This window comes from Chaetura pelagica, unplaced genomic scaffold, assembly GCF_000747805.2.
Source record: "Chaetura pelagica isolate M959 unplaced genomic scaffold, ChaPel_1.0 scaffold134, whole genome shotgun sequence".
NCBI lineage: Eukaryota > Metazoa > Chordata > Aves > Apodiformes > Apodidae > Chaetura > Chaetura pelagica.
The window spans coordinates 132,783-145,765 of NW_009953105.1; the positions used below are offsets into that span (position 1 = coordinate 132,783).

General features: G+C 40.4%; 1 protein-coding gene across 1 annotated transcript in view; it reads right to left on the bottom strand.

Moving 5' to 3' along the window:
- The window catches only part of PRR5L (proline rich 5 like), a 29,632-nt gene that overhangs the window by 11,667 nt on the left and 4,982 nt on the right, over positions 1-12,983 (bottom strand). The window contains exons 4-5 of the mRNA XM_009997279.1: positions 5,697-5,754; positions 2,578-2,669 (exon numbers count right to left, since the gene is read on the bottom strand). Of these exons, the coding sequence (XP_009995581.1) occupies positions 2,578-2,669; positions 5,697-5,754 (150 nt within the window). The remainder of the gene's footprint in view (positions 1-2,577; positions 2,670-5,696; positions 5,755-12,983) is intronic.

Here is a 12,983-nt window from a genome sequence, read left to right on the forward strand (position 1 = left end):
CTTTCCCTCTGCTATACTTAACATTTGCGCAACTTTCTCTTGCCCCACTGCACCTTAGCAGCAGAAATTTTCTTTCCAGCCCTTCCCAGCATTTTCCAGTCTGACGAGCTTCCTTTGCTCTTCCTAGCATGTTAATCTCTGCCCCATGGTCTGTTTGGAAACCTCTTTATGGTCTTCATAACACACTCAACATGGAAAATATTTAGCTGGAGGGAATTAACGCAGTTAATAATTAATTCATAATGGTTTTAATGCCATAATTAACCACATCATCAATATGTAAATACAAATGAAAGCAAATAGTCTGGAGGGCAGTTTGGCCATAATAAAAACACTTTGCTGTTTTAAACCATCACTGCATGTTTAGAAACACAGAGGTGTAGAAAAAAGTGGTACATATCTCTGAACTGTATTTCATCAGCTGCACAGTTTTTAATTATAGCATGTAGTTTAGTCCCATTAACTTCATACCCCATTTCAAAATGCAAACATCTTGCTGTGCCAAACAAAACAAGATTTGCTATTCTTTTTCCAAACCAAGTTGTTACAGCAACAGCCGCAATTATAGAAAAGTCAGAGACCTGTTTACATAGTTTCCCTCTGTACAGCAATTTAACCAACTTGGCTGCTTAAAGGTCATATTTCTGCAATAGCTATGAGCTTTAGGTTTAAATTAGCTGAGAGAGGAAGTTGCTTCTAGTTACTGCTTTTGGTAACATACACGCACATATGACTAACGTTCAGTCTGAATGGGCAATTGCTGGGATCACGGAAGTGCACAACTAAATAATCATGTTGACATTTGAAGCAAAGGATGTGGAACGTGCAACAAATTGACCTTCCCATCTACCAGAGTAGCTCAAGAAGAACTGTGACTTGGTAAAAGAAATTTGTTAGATGAACTCCCTTCATATGTGGTGACACACAATATAAACAGTTATACACAGTTCCGTATTTGTAGGAAGAGCCTAATCTTGCTATTAGGGCACTGGCTTAGAACAAGAGCCATTTCTCATTTCTTGCTACACTAGCATCTCTGTTGTAGCCTAAGGCAGTTTACTCACAGTCAAATTCTTGGACATATTTAGGCAATTTAAATCCACACCCTTATGTTGCCCATAGATTTTTAAAGCCTACAAAGCTTTAAATATGCTGTCTGTTACCTTTTGATTCCTCATCTGTAAAATGGCAATACTTCCCTAATTTCATACCTCCTATGAAATATTTTGAGTGACTCCGATATTGTGACCAAAAAAATGCAGTAAGAACATTATGCTTTCAAAGGATCTCAACATCCCATACTCATGCCTTTACCACTACTTCCAAAAGCTGAACCCACTGTACAGTAACTTTGGTTCAGTTTCTCATTTGAGATAGTTAACAGTAGGGGAGGAGATTTTTCTGGGAAGTGGCAGAATTATTAGCATCAGTGGGTATGACACACAGTTAGCTCAGCTGTTTCCACAGTGCACAGATAGCTGCAGTGCAGAAAACCCTCTGCTTAAATAGATTAGGTCATTCCATGACTGAGAATTAGTTGCAAAAGGACAGAAAGGAAGGATATTATAATTGTGTAGTTTTACCTGCCAAACACCTACCTTTAAGCATCTGCAGCAAGGAAAGAATAAAAATACAGTGGAAAGGTTAGTGTCTGTCTTCACAGAGATCCTTTCTTTTTTAGGAAATGCCAGTTTTAATAGAATTAGAATAAAAGGGCAACCTTAGAGCTTTACCTGCTGCCTTTCAAACAATGCAAGAAAAAATAATTTTAAAAGGCTCTGGAAAGCATGTCTTCTGGAGAGGCAAAAGTCAAGAGGAGGAGGCTCACATTTCCAAAAAAGTCAGTCTCCTCATGAGGTACATTCTTCTTTTCCTCTGATGGAAGAGAAGATCAAAATAGTCTGGGGAGGACATTAAACTACTCATATGGAAACCCTTAATGAAACTACATGAAGAAATTATGTAACTCCGCACTTCTGATGGGATGCTCAGCTTTCAAAATACCCAGCATAAACAATTCTTACATAAAGTTAATTCATTGTCTACCCAGAGATTTACATGTCCCCTTATTAAAGCTTAAAAAAAATCAACAAAGGATTTTTCCAAAGGCACAACTGGGACATTAGCTCTCCAAAAGTAGTTAGAGCAAGTTAAAACACATTTGTTCCTGATCTAGTCTTCCTATTTGTCCCTCTGAAGATAAGTTGTCAGTATTACCACCTGCACCAACAAAGTCCTAGATATTTCAAATACAAATGACTCAGACCTTCAGTCGGGACAAGCTACAGTCCAATAGATTCAGTGTTCAAGCTTAGCTAAGCACAAAGGGTAGACAAACGGCAATAAATTCAACCCAAAACAGTGTGCTTGCCCAGCATACTTTCGCAGTCCTCCTTACCCATTTAATGCTGATGTGGACAAACTCCACTTCCTCCTAGATTTAGCTTAAAGGGTGTGAGATCTCTCTAGCCACTGGCCAGTGCTGCTGGGGCAGAAAAGAAGTTCCTGTGTGCCATTAGCAGACGTTGCAGTTACATTTCCTCACCTAACTGAAGACTAAATTATAATTAAGATTACCTGGACTGGGTAGAATATTGCCTGAAGTGTAGGAAGAATTTCTGTAAAATAGTGATCCCAGATTTCAGACAGGACATCAATGCGATCCTCACCTATGAAGACAGAGATTGGGAGAAAGAGCTTTAGTGACAGGAATACTAAAATCAAGCTGAATTTTCCCACTACTCTTCAATTCCCCAAGTAAGAGATACAACCACACCCTTCACATTCACATTTTTCCACCTGGTCATCACTCAGCTAAGCTGACAGACACAAGTCTGTGACCATAAATTATTCTGTCACTTACTGCAATGAAGACAGCTCTGTGCAAAACAAGAGATCACTTCCAACAAAAGAGTGAAGCCCCTCTTCAACCAGAAGCTTTAACTCCGCAGCTAAGGGTAGTTTAATCTCACAGCTCACAGTTATCATGCTCAACTATCATGGGTGCACAGCCTCGTGCTAGCAGCTAAATCTGAAAAACAGCAGGTCACAGCCAACATCACCTGTTTTGCAGGGAGACCATTCACAAGAGCTGAGTCCTCTCTGGCATCCTCCAACTGTCAAGCACAGACACAGCAGTCAGGCCCCAAATAAGCCACAAAGCCACTATGCTCCTCTCAAATGTAGCATTTAGGAAGGTTCATGAATGAAATTTACTTGCAGCCACCCCTCATATGACTTTGAATTGAACACATATCCCCAAATGTAAGTGAGTATTGAAAATGAAAGCAGCCTAAGTTATGCGACTCATGATTCCCATAACGCAAATACAAGCGTGGTCAAAAGCCTATTATTAACAAAAAAATCCTTAAATAAACATAATTTTTTTGATTAGACATCTTATATTACGTTCACAGGCTTGAATTACCAAGCTATGTGTTCCTGAGCACTTCGACCCACAGTCTAGGAGCTTTTTAGGAGATTTTTCTCACCCCAAAGGCCAAAGGTTTGAAATGTTTTTTCAAGTTTTAGATACATTCCCAAAAAAATTCAGGTGCAAATACAGACCCAGGTTAAATAAAACAAGTTTCTGACAAAAGAATTTTTCAGGATACCTTCCATAGAGCCTCAGCTGGAGCTCACAAACAACCAAGACTCAAGGAGCAGTAATAGATGACAGCTTTCAAGGCTCAGCCTCAAGGTGTCTAAAAGCCCTACATGAAGAACTGGAATATATGTAAAATGGCAACTCAAAGGAACCTTATCACTCTGCACTGAAGTCCTTTCCCCATCTGGAGACTTCTATATGGGTTTTCACTGTGCTTTCCCATGGGTTGTGCTGCTTAGGAAACGATCAGGGAGCAGAGACCCAACAAGAACAGATCCTGCAGACATGTCCTTTCAAGCAGAGAGCCCACCAACAACCACAGGAGGACTCAGAGGGGAAGCTTCACTGTGTCAGGCTTCAAAACTGGAACTGCAGGAACCCAACACTGCCATAACAGCGGCTCATTACCAGAAAATGCCAATGGTAAGCAAAAAAGGAAACAGGAAACAGACACATTCAGTGTTTAATTTTTCCCTCCTTTGCCTGCTTCCCAAGGACTGCAATGCTTTGGTATGTGGAACCAAAATAAAACATCACAGATCACTTCTCCTTCTGATAGGGAATCATAACACCTACAGACTTTGAAAGAAATTCTGACAGACTGAATAAAGAAAAATCATGTTCAAACAAGAGGTGGTGATTTGAAAAACAGACACAGTAGAACACTGTGTCCTGCAGCAGAAACATTATTCCATCTGAGCACTGGGACAGTAGAAATTTTCCAGGAAGACAGAGCTAACCAAGAAGCATGTACAAGGAGTTTTTGTGGCTGTGACCACAAGACCTGCAACAAGCCTACATTTTATGAAATAAATGTGCCCATGAGTCATATCTTGCACATTTTGCCTACATAGGCAACGTGGCTCCACTGTTACTTCAATCTAGAGACAACAGAAATGAGGCATAGGAAGAGAGTTTTGCTGCCTGCCTGGTAAATTTCATCTTACCCACACTACTTGAGCAGCTGCAAACTGCTCCTGGGCAGCTCTCAGCTTATTACAGACTGGAACTTCATTTTTATAATGCTAAAACAGATACTGGAATAATACTATGTGAGTACAGAAAACAAAACCTCTAATAAGCTGCACAGCACTCATTCTGAAGAGCTAGCAGGGGCAGGGCAGGTACACACATTTGTGAAAAAGCATGAGTCTGCCTTTTTCCTCCCTTACAGGATCAGTACCAAAGAAGCACACACCAAGCAGGTGGCTGGCAACTGCACAGCTCCTTCAGATTCCAAATCCTAAATCCTGCTGGCCAGGTAGAAAAGTCACTTGGCGAAGAATGGTGCAGAGGAATCCAGCACCAACAATGACACAAGATTACAAGTATCTATTGGCATATAATGACCTAGATACAGCAGGCTGGTGCTTAGCAAGGGATCTTCCCAACAGGCTACAAAACTGGGTCAAATCAAACAACAGTCTAGTTTTGCATAAAGACATGCTGTAGACAGCTTGCTCTACTTGAGCAAACTGTTAATAAATGTGAGTAACTCCCTACACATGCAACACTGAAAGTTGCTGCACCATGCTGACCTACATCTGTAGGCTCCACAGCAGCAAGCATCTGTACCCCAGTGGTTTGGACAGAACTTCCTGTGTGATCAATTTCTTTCCTGAAGCATTTATTTCCCACCCAAGTGACTGTTATTTCTTTAAATTTACACAAAGCCTGTTAGTTTAGCTCTCAAAAACATGACACATTAACCAAAATCATGTTTTCATCAAGCTGCAAATCACATTGAGATATAACAGGCAGAAGGCAGCACTCGGTAGTTTTACAACAGAATCCATGTCCAGTCCAGAACTGCTTTGAGCCCAGGTTCAACTGCCACACAAAACCAACACTCCTGCTCTCATAATGGAGATGTAGCTGGTGGGAGTGTTGCACTTACATGGCTATGCAAACAGCCCACCAGCCCGTAAGCCTCACGAGGGCTGCAGTGCAATCTGGCTTCCAAGAGGTTGTGTGACAGTCTAACACAGTACCAGAAAGGGCTGTGTGCCTTCCAAACATGCAATTTATTTTTTCTGACCAAACATCAAAGCACAACGCCTTTCCAAAATGGGTTTCTTACTATACTTGCCTTCACACAATTTAACCTTCTCCTTTGTAAACAGCAAGCCTTTCGCAAGGAGCTGGTTCTGCCAAGAGAAAAGAGAGAGACATGCATTTACCTTTCTCTGAGATTTAAAATAAACATGGAATAATATGTTTTTTTCAGATACTAGCACCAGGGCCTCCATCAGATTTGGTTTCATTGTGAGTGATGTACATTCATTAACCCCTTCTTGTTCAGCCAGAAATGAGAACACAACGGACAAAGCAGATAATTGAAATGCTTGCCAGAAGTGGGAAGGAAGGATCTGTCCTGGATCACAGGGAGGGGGTCAAGAGAATAAAATGTTTCTTAACATAAGCCTGCAGCCACATAAGCTACACTCAGTCATATGATGGAGGTGATCAAAGGACCAAATTCTACCAAAATGTCCTACTTGCTTCCATTGCACTCAGTAGTAACTCAGTGCTACCTTTGCTGCACACAGTAAGCCAGTTCAGCTCCCTAACTCTTCTCTATTTCTACAAATTCTCCTTCTAGGAGGCTACATTGTTATTTGTTTGTTTTTCTATACTACGCAGCTGAATCATCTCAGCATGCAGTCTCAAGCTGCAGAAGTACCAGGAGCTAGTCTTTCTGGATAAACTTAATTATAATGGACCAGAGAGATGAAAACATTTATGTGCCTATTTGAAGTTCTGAACATCTAAATATCCAATAAGCTTTCTATTGCCATTTCTCCAGACATAAGAAAGGTACAAAAACAACACCTAGCTTCTTGATCTCCCAATAGCACTAAGAAACTTAGTTATTCCAAAAAGCTTTGAGAGTCTCAGTGAACGGAGCGCTCATTTTAAAAGGTTTAGTCCTACCACAGAGATCATATGGATAGAAAGTAAAGCCTTCTGTCCCTCTGTGAAAAGATTCAGGGTAGCACACAATATTCAGAGACCTCTCTCTCTCATGTTCATCCTCCAGCTTTTAACAAGTAACCAGGTCAAAGTTGTACCTTTAAACCTTACATCAGTTGAGGAACAAGGCACATATTTTTTCATTCCCAATGGACAATGCTGTTACACCACTGCTTTGGACACCACCACAGCCTCCTGATAAGCTGCTGTACTAGACACATGCCCTTGTATTGCTGCTCTGGATGACAGACCTGCCTCTTATAATCATATGCCAGGCTGGCTCATTCATGACAGACAAGCAGGTAACCATGTAAGCCATGCCAAGCTAATACAGCAGCACACTGCTGCATCCTCCCTACAACAAGAAACAATACTAAACTGGAGTACTGCTGAAGGGAATAAAAAGAAGAAAATGTCGCTCTGTGACATTCTCCAGTTGTACATGTACTTTGCTTTCCAGAACAAAGAAAATCTTGCAATGTGAGAGTCCTACTTGTTCGTATCAGACATCACTGAAATCTGTAGAAATGAAGTGTTCCTCCTTAAATAGTATCTAATCAGACTCCAGAAGTCTTTTGCAAGTAGATTGAGGCTGAGGGACTGAAAAGACCACCATGCATCCTATCAGTAAGGAAACATCTCTGAACGCATTGTTCTGGTGGAGAATTTATGTTCAAAAAGCTGTCAGGCAGGAAAATACTGAAATAAGTAAAATCAGGGGCTGAATTCAAGAAACTATTTTGCTTTGGAATCTCACGTCATGGAAGGTGATTTTTGAGATCCTTTTGGTGCTGGGTGCCACTGCAATACCAGAGAGAAAATTTTCCATTGGTATATTTGTCAAGATTTCAGCAAAAAAAGGGCCTGGGGGGAAAAAAAAACCAAAAAAACAAACCACAACAAACAAGCCATACAAGCTCACCAGTCACCTCCCATGCTATGGGTAGTAGGAGGAATTTCCATTAGAAGTTTCATATCAAGTCAGGACAAGACTGTATGGACATTTTCTTCTTCATAACATGACAGAAGTGTGACGTTATACAAGACAGAGGAAACAGGTACCTTTTTTTGACTGCCATCCCTTCTCATGCCTACTTCATCCACATTAAAACATCAACTCATGCACTGCTGCAATGTCTTACTTGTCTTAAATGATCCAAAAGCATGCACTTTTGAGATGCTGCTTTAAAAAACACAAACCTGCATCCCTAATATGTGTCCAGAGTTCAGTCACATAAGGAGGAATGGCCATCCAATTCACCAGAGGTAAGCTATGTTAGGAGCAGTAACAGTTAAATATTGTATAGTGCATACAAGAAGAAAATAATTAATGGTCATTTTTGTAATTAAGATAACTTGCCAGGTAGCTTTTTTCCAGAATTCAAACTCAAAAATATTTCAGAAGAAATAAATTACTACACGTCAGACTTTGGACAAGAACACAAAAAAAAGACCTTCCAGGACAAACAAGTGTGAAAGAGGAAGGAGGAAGAAATTTGGATTAAGAAGGAAAAAAAAGGAAACTCATTCACACTGTTAAAATTTTTCTGCCTGAACGATCAGATAATGTTTGGAGTGATATTGTACTTTAGCCTTTCCAAATGCTTTCAGTACTTTAATTCTTTCTTTTTCAAGGTAATTACCTCTCATCTATCACAGAGAAAATTTACAGCTGGTCTTTAATACTGTTTCATTTGAAACTACTATATAATAAAAAAATATATATATATGTACATATATGAGGGTGTCATGCTTGTTTTCTTGTGTTCCTCTCAAGAAATATTAATTCCTTCTCTAATTTCACTAGAAATTAGGTTTCAATTTATATATATATAATATATATATACATATAATTTATATATATTTCCCAGCTATGCCAGCAAACAAAATCTGCATTTGCACACCTTTATGGGCAGTACAGTTCTATCTAATAAAAACAGTTACCACTACCGTGTATTAAAGAATTTATAATGCTCTTATGAATGTATTAACAGTAATTCTATGTACTAAATTGATTGTATCATCTCATTCTTAAGGTTTCTAAAAAAAAGAGACCTTAGCACCACGTGGCCACTGCTTATGTTTCACTTATCCTCTCAAATATTCCCTTTTCCTGTGGAAGATAGACTTTCTTTAAAAAAAACAACACCCACACTTCATTTCCCTCCTCCCCATCTTAAAAATATCTAAAATTTTACCTATCTTTTCTGCTAAAGTCACATTACTCCCTAAGATCAAGCCAGACAGGTAAATTTTCATTAACAAACCCTACAAAGTTGGATGACAAATCAATACAAACTAAGAAATGGAGCTGCAGCAGATTTTTGTATCAGACGTTGCCTAGATTACGAGTCTCATTTTACTGCTTTATCTCTGGTTGCCAGAGGCAACACAGAAGCACAGAACTAAGAGGAAAAATAAATCTTTTACTTGCAAGCAAGACTTAAACAGACTCACATCAAGTGAGCTTGAAGGGTGCATTTATTTGAAAAAGTTTAGCTGCCACCTTCCATCATTTTACAATTACAGCTGAACTGGGCATTTGGGGAGGAAACTATTCTCTCTCCTCCTCAAATCAGCATTCCCTGAATCCTCAGCGTGAAGTTTTCATCTGCTCTTGGGACACCACAGGCTACTATGTGCTCATTGCGGGTGCTGCAAATCTGCCCTTATTCTTGCTACAGTGAAGCATGCACTGCAGAGAAACAAAGCTACCCCCCATATGTGCATGCAGTCAAGAAATTGAGAGAGAGAGAGCTTTTACAGCAGATAGAAGTGAGTCTGAGAAATCTCGCAGGCTGAAACTCCCCTACTTTTCTCAGTGCAAAAAAACCACAATAGCCATTTCAGGCATACCACCAAAAGAGGCAGCTAAGAGAAAGCTTTTAAGTAAGTTTTAAAATGCCTTGAATTTTGGAAGACAGGATTCAAAGCTCCAGAAAAATCACTTTTCATTTTTTCATCAGCAAACACCCTTCCACAACACGTGTGTGCTTGCTACTCTTGCAAAGTAAGCTGTGCTGAAGTCACTGGGAGTAAAAAAAAAATAAACAAAATAAAGGCAGGTCACATGTCATGCTGTAAAATGTAGACACTTGCCAGATAGTTTCTTCTTTTTCCCAGCACAGATATTGTCCCCTTCCTTGATTATGTTAGAGAAACTGAGGTGAGTTTCTTCATCCATACCCAGAGAAGTAATTCTAGCTCCCCCAGCACAATGAATGAGGGTGGAAGCTATCCCAGGTGCAACATCTGGGAGTCCTCTCTCAAACCAGAGTGCAAGCAATGACAGGCACCTTCTCCCTCTCTCTGCCTTGTCAGGAGCTGGTCATCCCCAACAGGGGCCATGGAGGCCCTTCCTGTGCAGGGTCCTGCTATGCTCCAGGCAAAACGGCACCCTTTGACTTTGGCAGAGGCAAATTAGATACTGCCTGTCAGGAGCACTCTGCCAGCAGCCTGGTTGCAGTGATGCCCTCCAGGCAGAACCAACAGGAAGGATTTTGGGGTGATAGCCCTGCAAATCTGCCCTTATTCTTGCTACAGTGAAGCATGCACTGCAAAGAAACAAAGCTCAGGGGTGCTCTGCTGTGGGTGATACATTCAAGCAGAAGGGGGGTGAAAAGCAGCTAGGTGCTTTTGGCAACAGCTCCACAAAAAAAAACAGCAAGGAGGCTCCAGCCATCACAGGTGACTTCACATCTTATCTGAAAGCCATGTGTCTGCAGTGTAGCAAGGTAAAAATGAATACTTCTGCTAATAAAAAAATTACAACTATTTCTCAATAAACCACTACTCTTGGAGGAAAAAAAAGTTTAAATGAACACCCACTTAATTACAGACAAATTCTGTTTTCCTTTCATGTCTCCAAGCCAAACATTGCCAGTATGCCTTTAAAAAGCCACATTAAAATTAACAAAATAATACAACATCATCAAACAGAAACATCAACTCGGAACAGGAATAGTCTAATCCATAGCAAACTCAAAACAATTGACCCCATTTTTCTGGGTGAAAAAAAAAGAAGTAGTTTTTCTTATACACATTACAGAATGATCTTGAAGGTCTCCTTCAACCTTAATGATTCTATGATTTCTTAAACGAAGCCTTCTCTTCTAGTCAAATGTGGCTTTGTGTTCTAGTGTTGTCACACTTTTACAGTCTCTACAGGTACATAGCCACTGTTTCTTGGATAATCTAATGCCATTTTGAGAAGATAAAAAAAGCCTCACTCAAACTTACTTGGTAAGCATTTTCTAAAAAGTTATTGCAAGTTGCAAACAAACACCTACCTACTTCTTGGCAGTGTTTTACAAAATGGAAATCTGTGTGAGCTGCAGCATCTCATGGCCTCTTTCAATGTAAGAGAACAATAAACTTGGTTCTCAAGATAGCTTTTCAGTGGGCTCTAACAGGTAGAGGACTGGACTTCCTATCACTGTGACCTGCTCCTATCACTTTCCCCATGTCAAAGGTGATGAACACAAGGAAGAAGTTAAAAACTTTATTTTTTCTTTCAAGGTTATTTTTCAGCCAAATCAGCAGCTTGATTCAACTCTGCTCATTTTGGTGGCAGCAGTATTACCATAAATCAGCAGGCATCAGGAGTGAAACTGAAACCAGATGAATGAAATAATGAAATGTCAACCCTTCTTTGGCACAGTAGTAGTCCTTCCCCACTCCATGGCCTGAGGATTTTTGAGTAAAGACTTTTATCACTGCCATATGCTGTCAGTCTAGAATCAGAAATAAGCTTGCATCTTAGCTCGCAGTGGGGAAAAAAACTCATTTCTTACTATAGCTTTTATATCTCAGCTTGTCTCATGGATTGCCACTACCAAGAGTAGTACTACTCCAGGCTAAGTCTGATGGGTGACAAGTTACTCCTTTTAACACTGAGCAAAACAAATCCCAGAAAGTAAATTTAAATCCCAGTGGCTTTAATGGGAGAAGAGCAGCTTCAAGTGAACTACTACATATACACTGAGATATTTGCACAAGTGTGAAGAGACAGACTGTCAGAAAAACAAACTTAGAGGCAAGCACAGTGGAGTGCTTCCATTGCACGCTCCCGGAGGCAAAGGCCACCACGCTCTCAGCATTAATGCAGTGGTAAGTATCTACACTGCAATTGTGGCCTGTGGCTGAAGTACATGGCAGCACAGCCTTTGCTCCTGCTTTTGCTGCAAACAGTGCTGATGATCAGAACCTGCTCCCAGGACAAGATCAGATGCCTTCAGCTTGCTATGAGGGATGCAACACAGATATTCAGCCTCCAGTAGTGAGCAGGCTGTAGCACAAGCAGTCTCTTCAGTGACCAGCTCTACTACTAAGACATCTAAGGCATCTCAGCTAATGCTGCTATCCCTGGTATGATAGTGACAGGCTTGAGGTTTACAGTCTGGAGGAAGGGAACAACACACCCAAAACCCAGAGCTGGGAGCCATGTGGTCTCCAGGAGCCGTCAGCTTCTCTTACACAGTGAAATGATGCAGCTGTATCTTGCTCAGCACTGGAACCCATCCAGGTCTCTTTCAGTACACACTGAATTTTCAAAATCATATAATAGTCATACATCAGCACTTCACATCCCTCAGGACCATGCTCAGCTCCATGCCACATTCTGGCTATGGGTGCATTAAATTGCCTCTAGACACTTTCTGCTTATTCCAGCCTTGCACACCATGCCTAACACCGCCCGGGTACCTAATTAAAACTTTCAAATTTCAATTCACCACATATATTCAGTTACAAACTTTATTTTGCCTGTTGTTAAATTAGCAGGAGCAGTTTTCCATGTAAGCCAGACACTTTTAGCTACAGGCTCACCAGATTCCACTTGCAGTCTAGGAAACATCTGGCCTTTCAGAGCTAGCAGCAGCCTCTTTCCAGTAAATGATTTGTGCACATAGGGTCTGAAGAAGGAAAACATACATATCCCTGGGGCAGATGTTCACTTCTTACTTGATAGCACAGCACGGCGAATCTTTTGAAGTCAGGTAATCTAATACTGATAGGAAACAACACCAGTTGTCTCCTTCCCCTTTCTTTACTGTTAGCACAGTACGCAGCAGTGTTGGCTGCTTCAGAAAGTACTGAAGTTTTCTCTTTCACTTCCTCAAAGAGAAGAAAACCTTCTTGTTTTCAGCAGTTTTTTGTGTTTTTTTTGTCAACACCACACTGAACAACTTACAACACTGAAAGTCATCAGTGTTCTCTCAAATCATCCAGTCCACATTCATTTGGTTACATCTGAAACTCTATCTGGACAGCATCAGTAAAACGCAGTAACAATTATTCACATTTGTGACTGATCAGATCTTCCCTCATTCTTCATCTTTCTTTTTTTCACAAGTCGCATTTATATTTGTGGAACTAAAAAAAAAACAGCACCCAGGTTGATTTC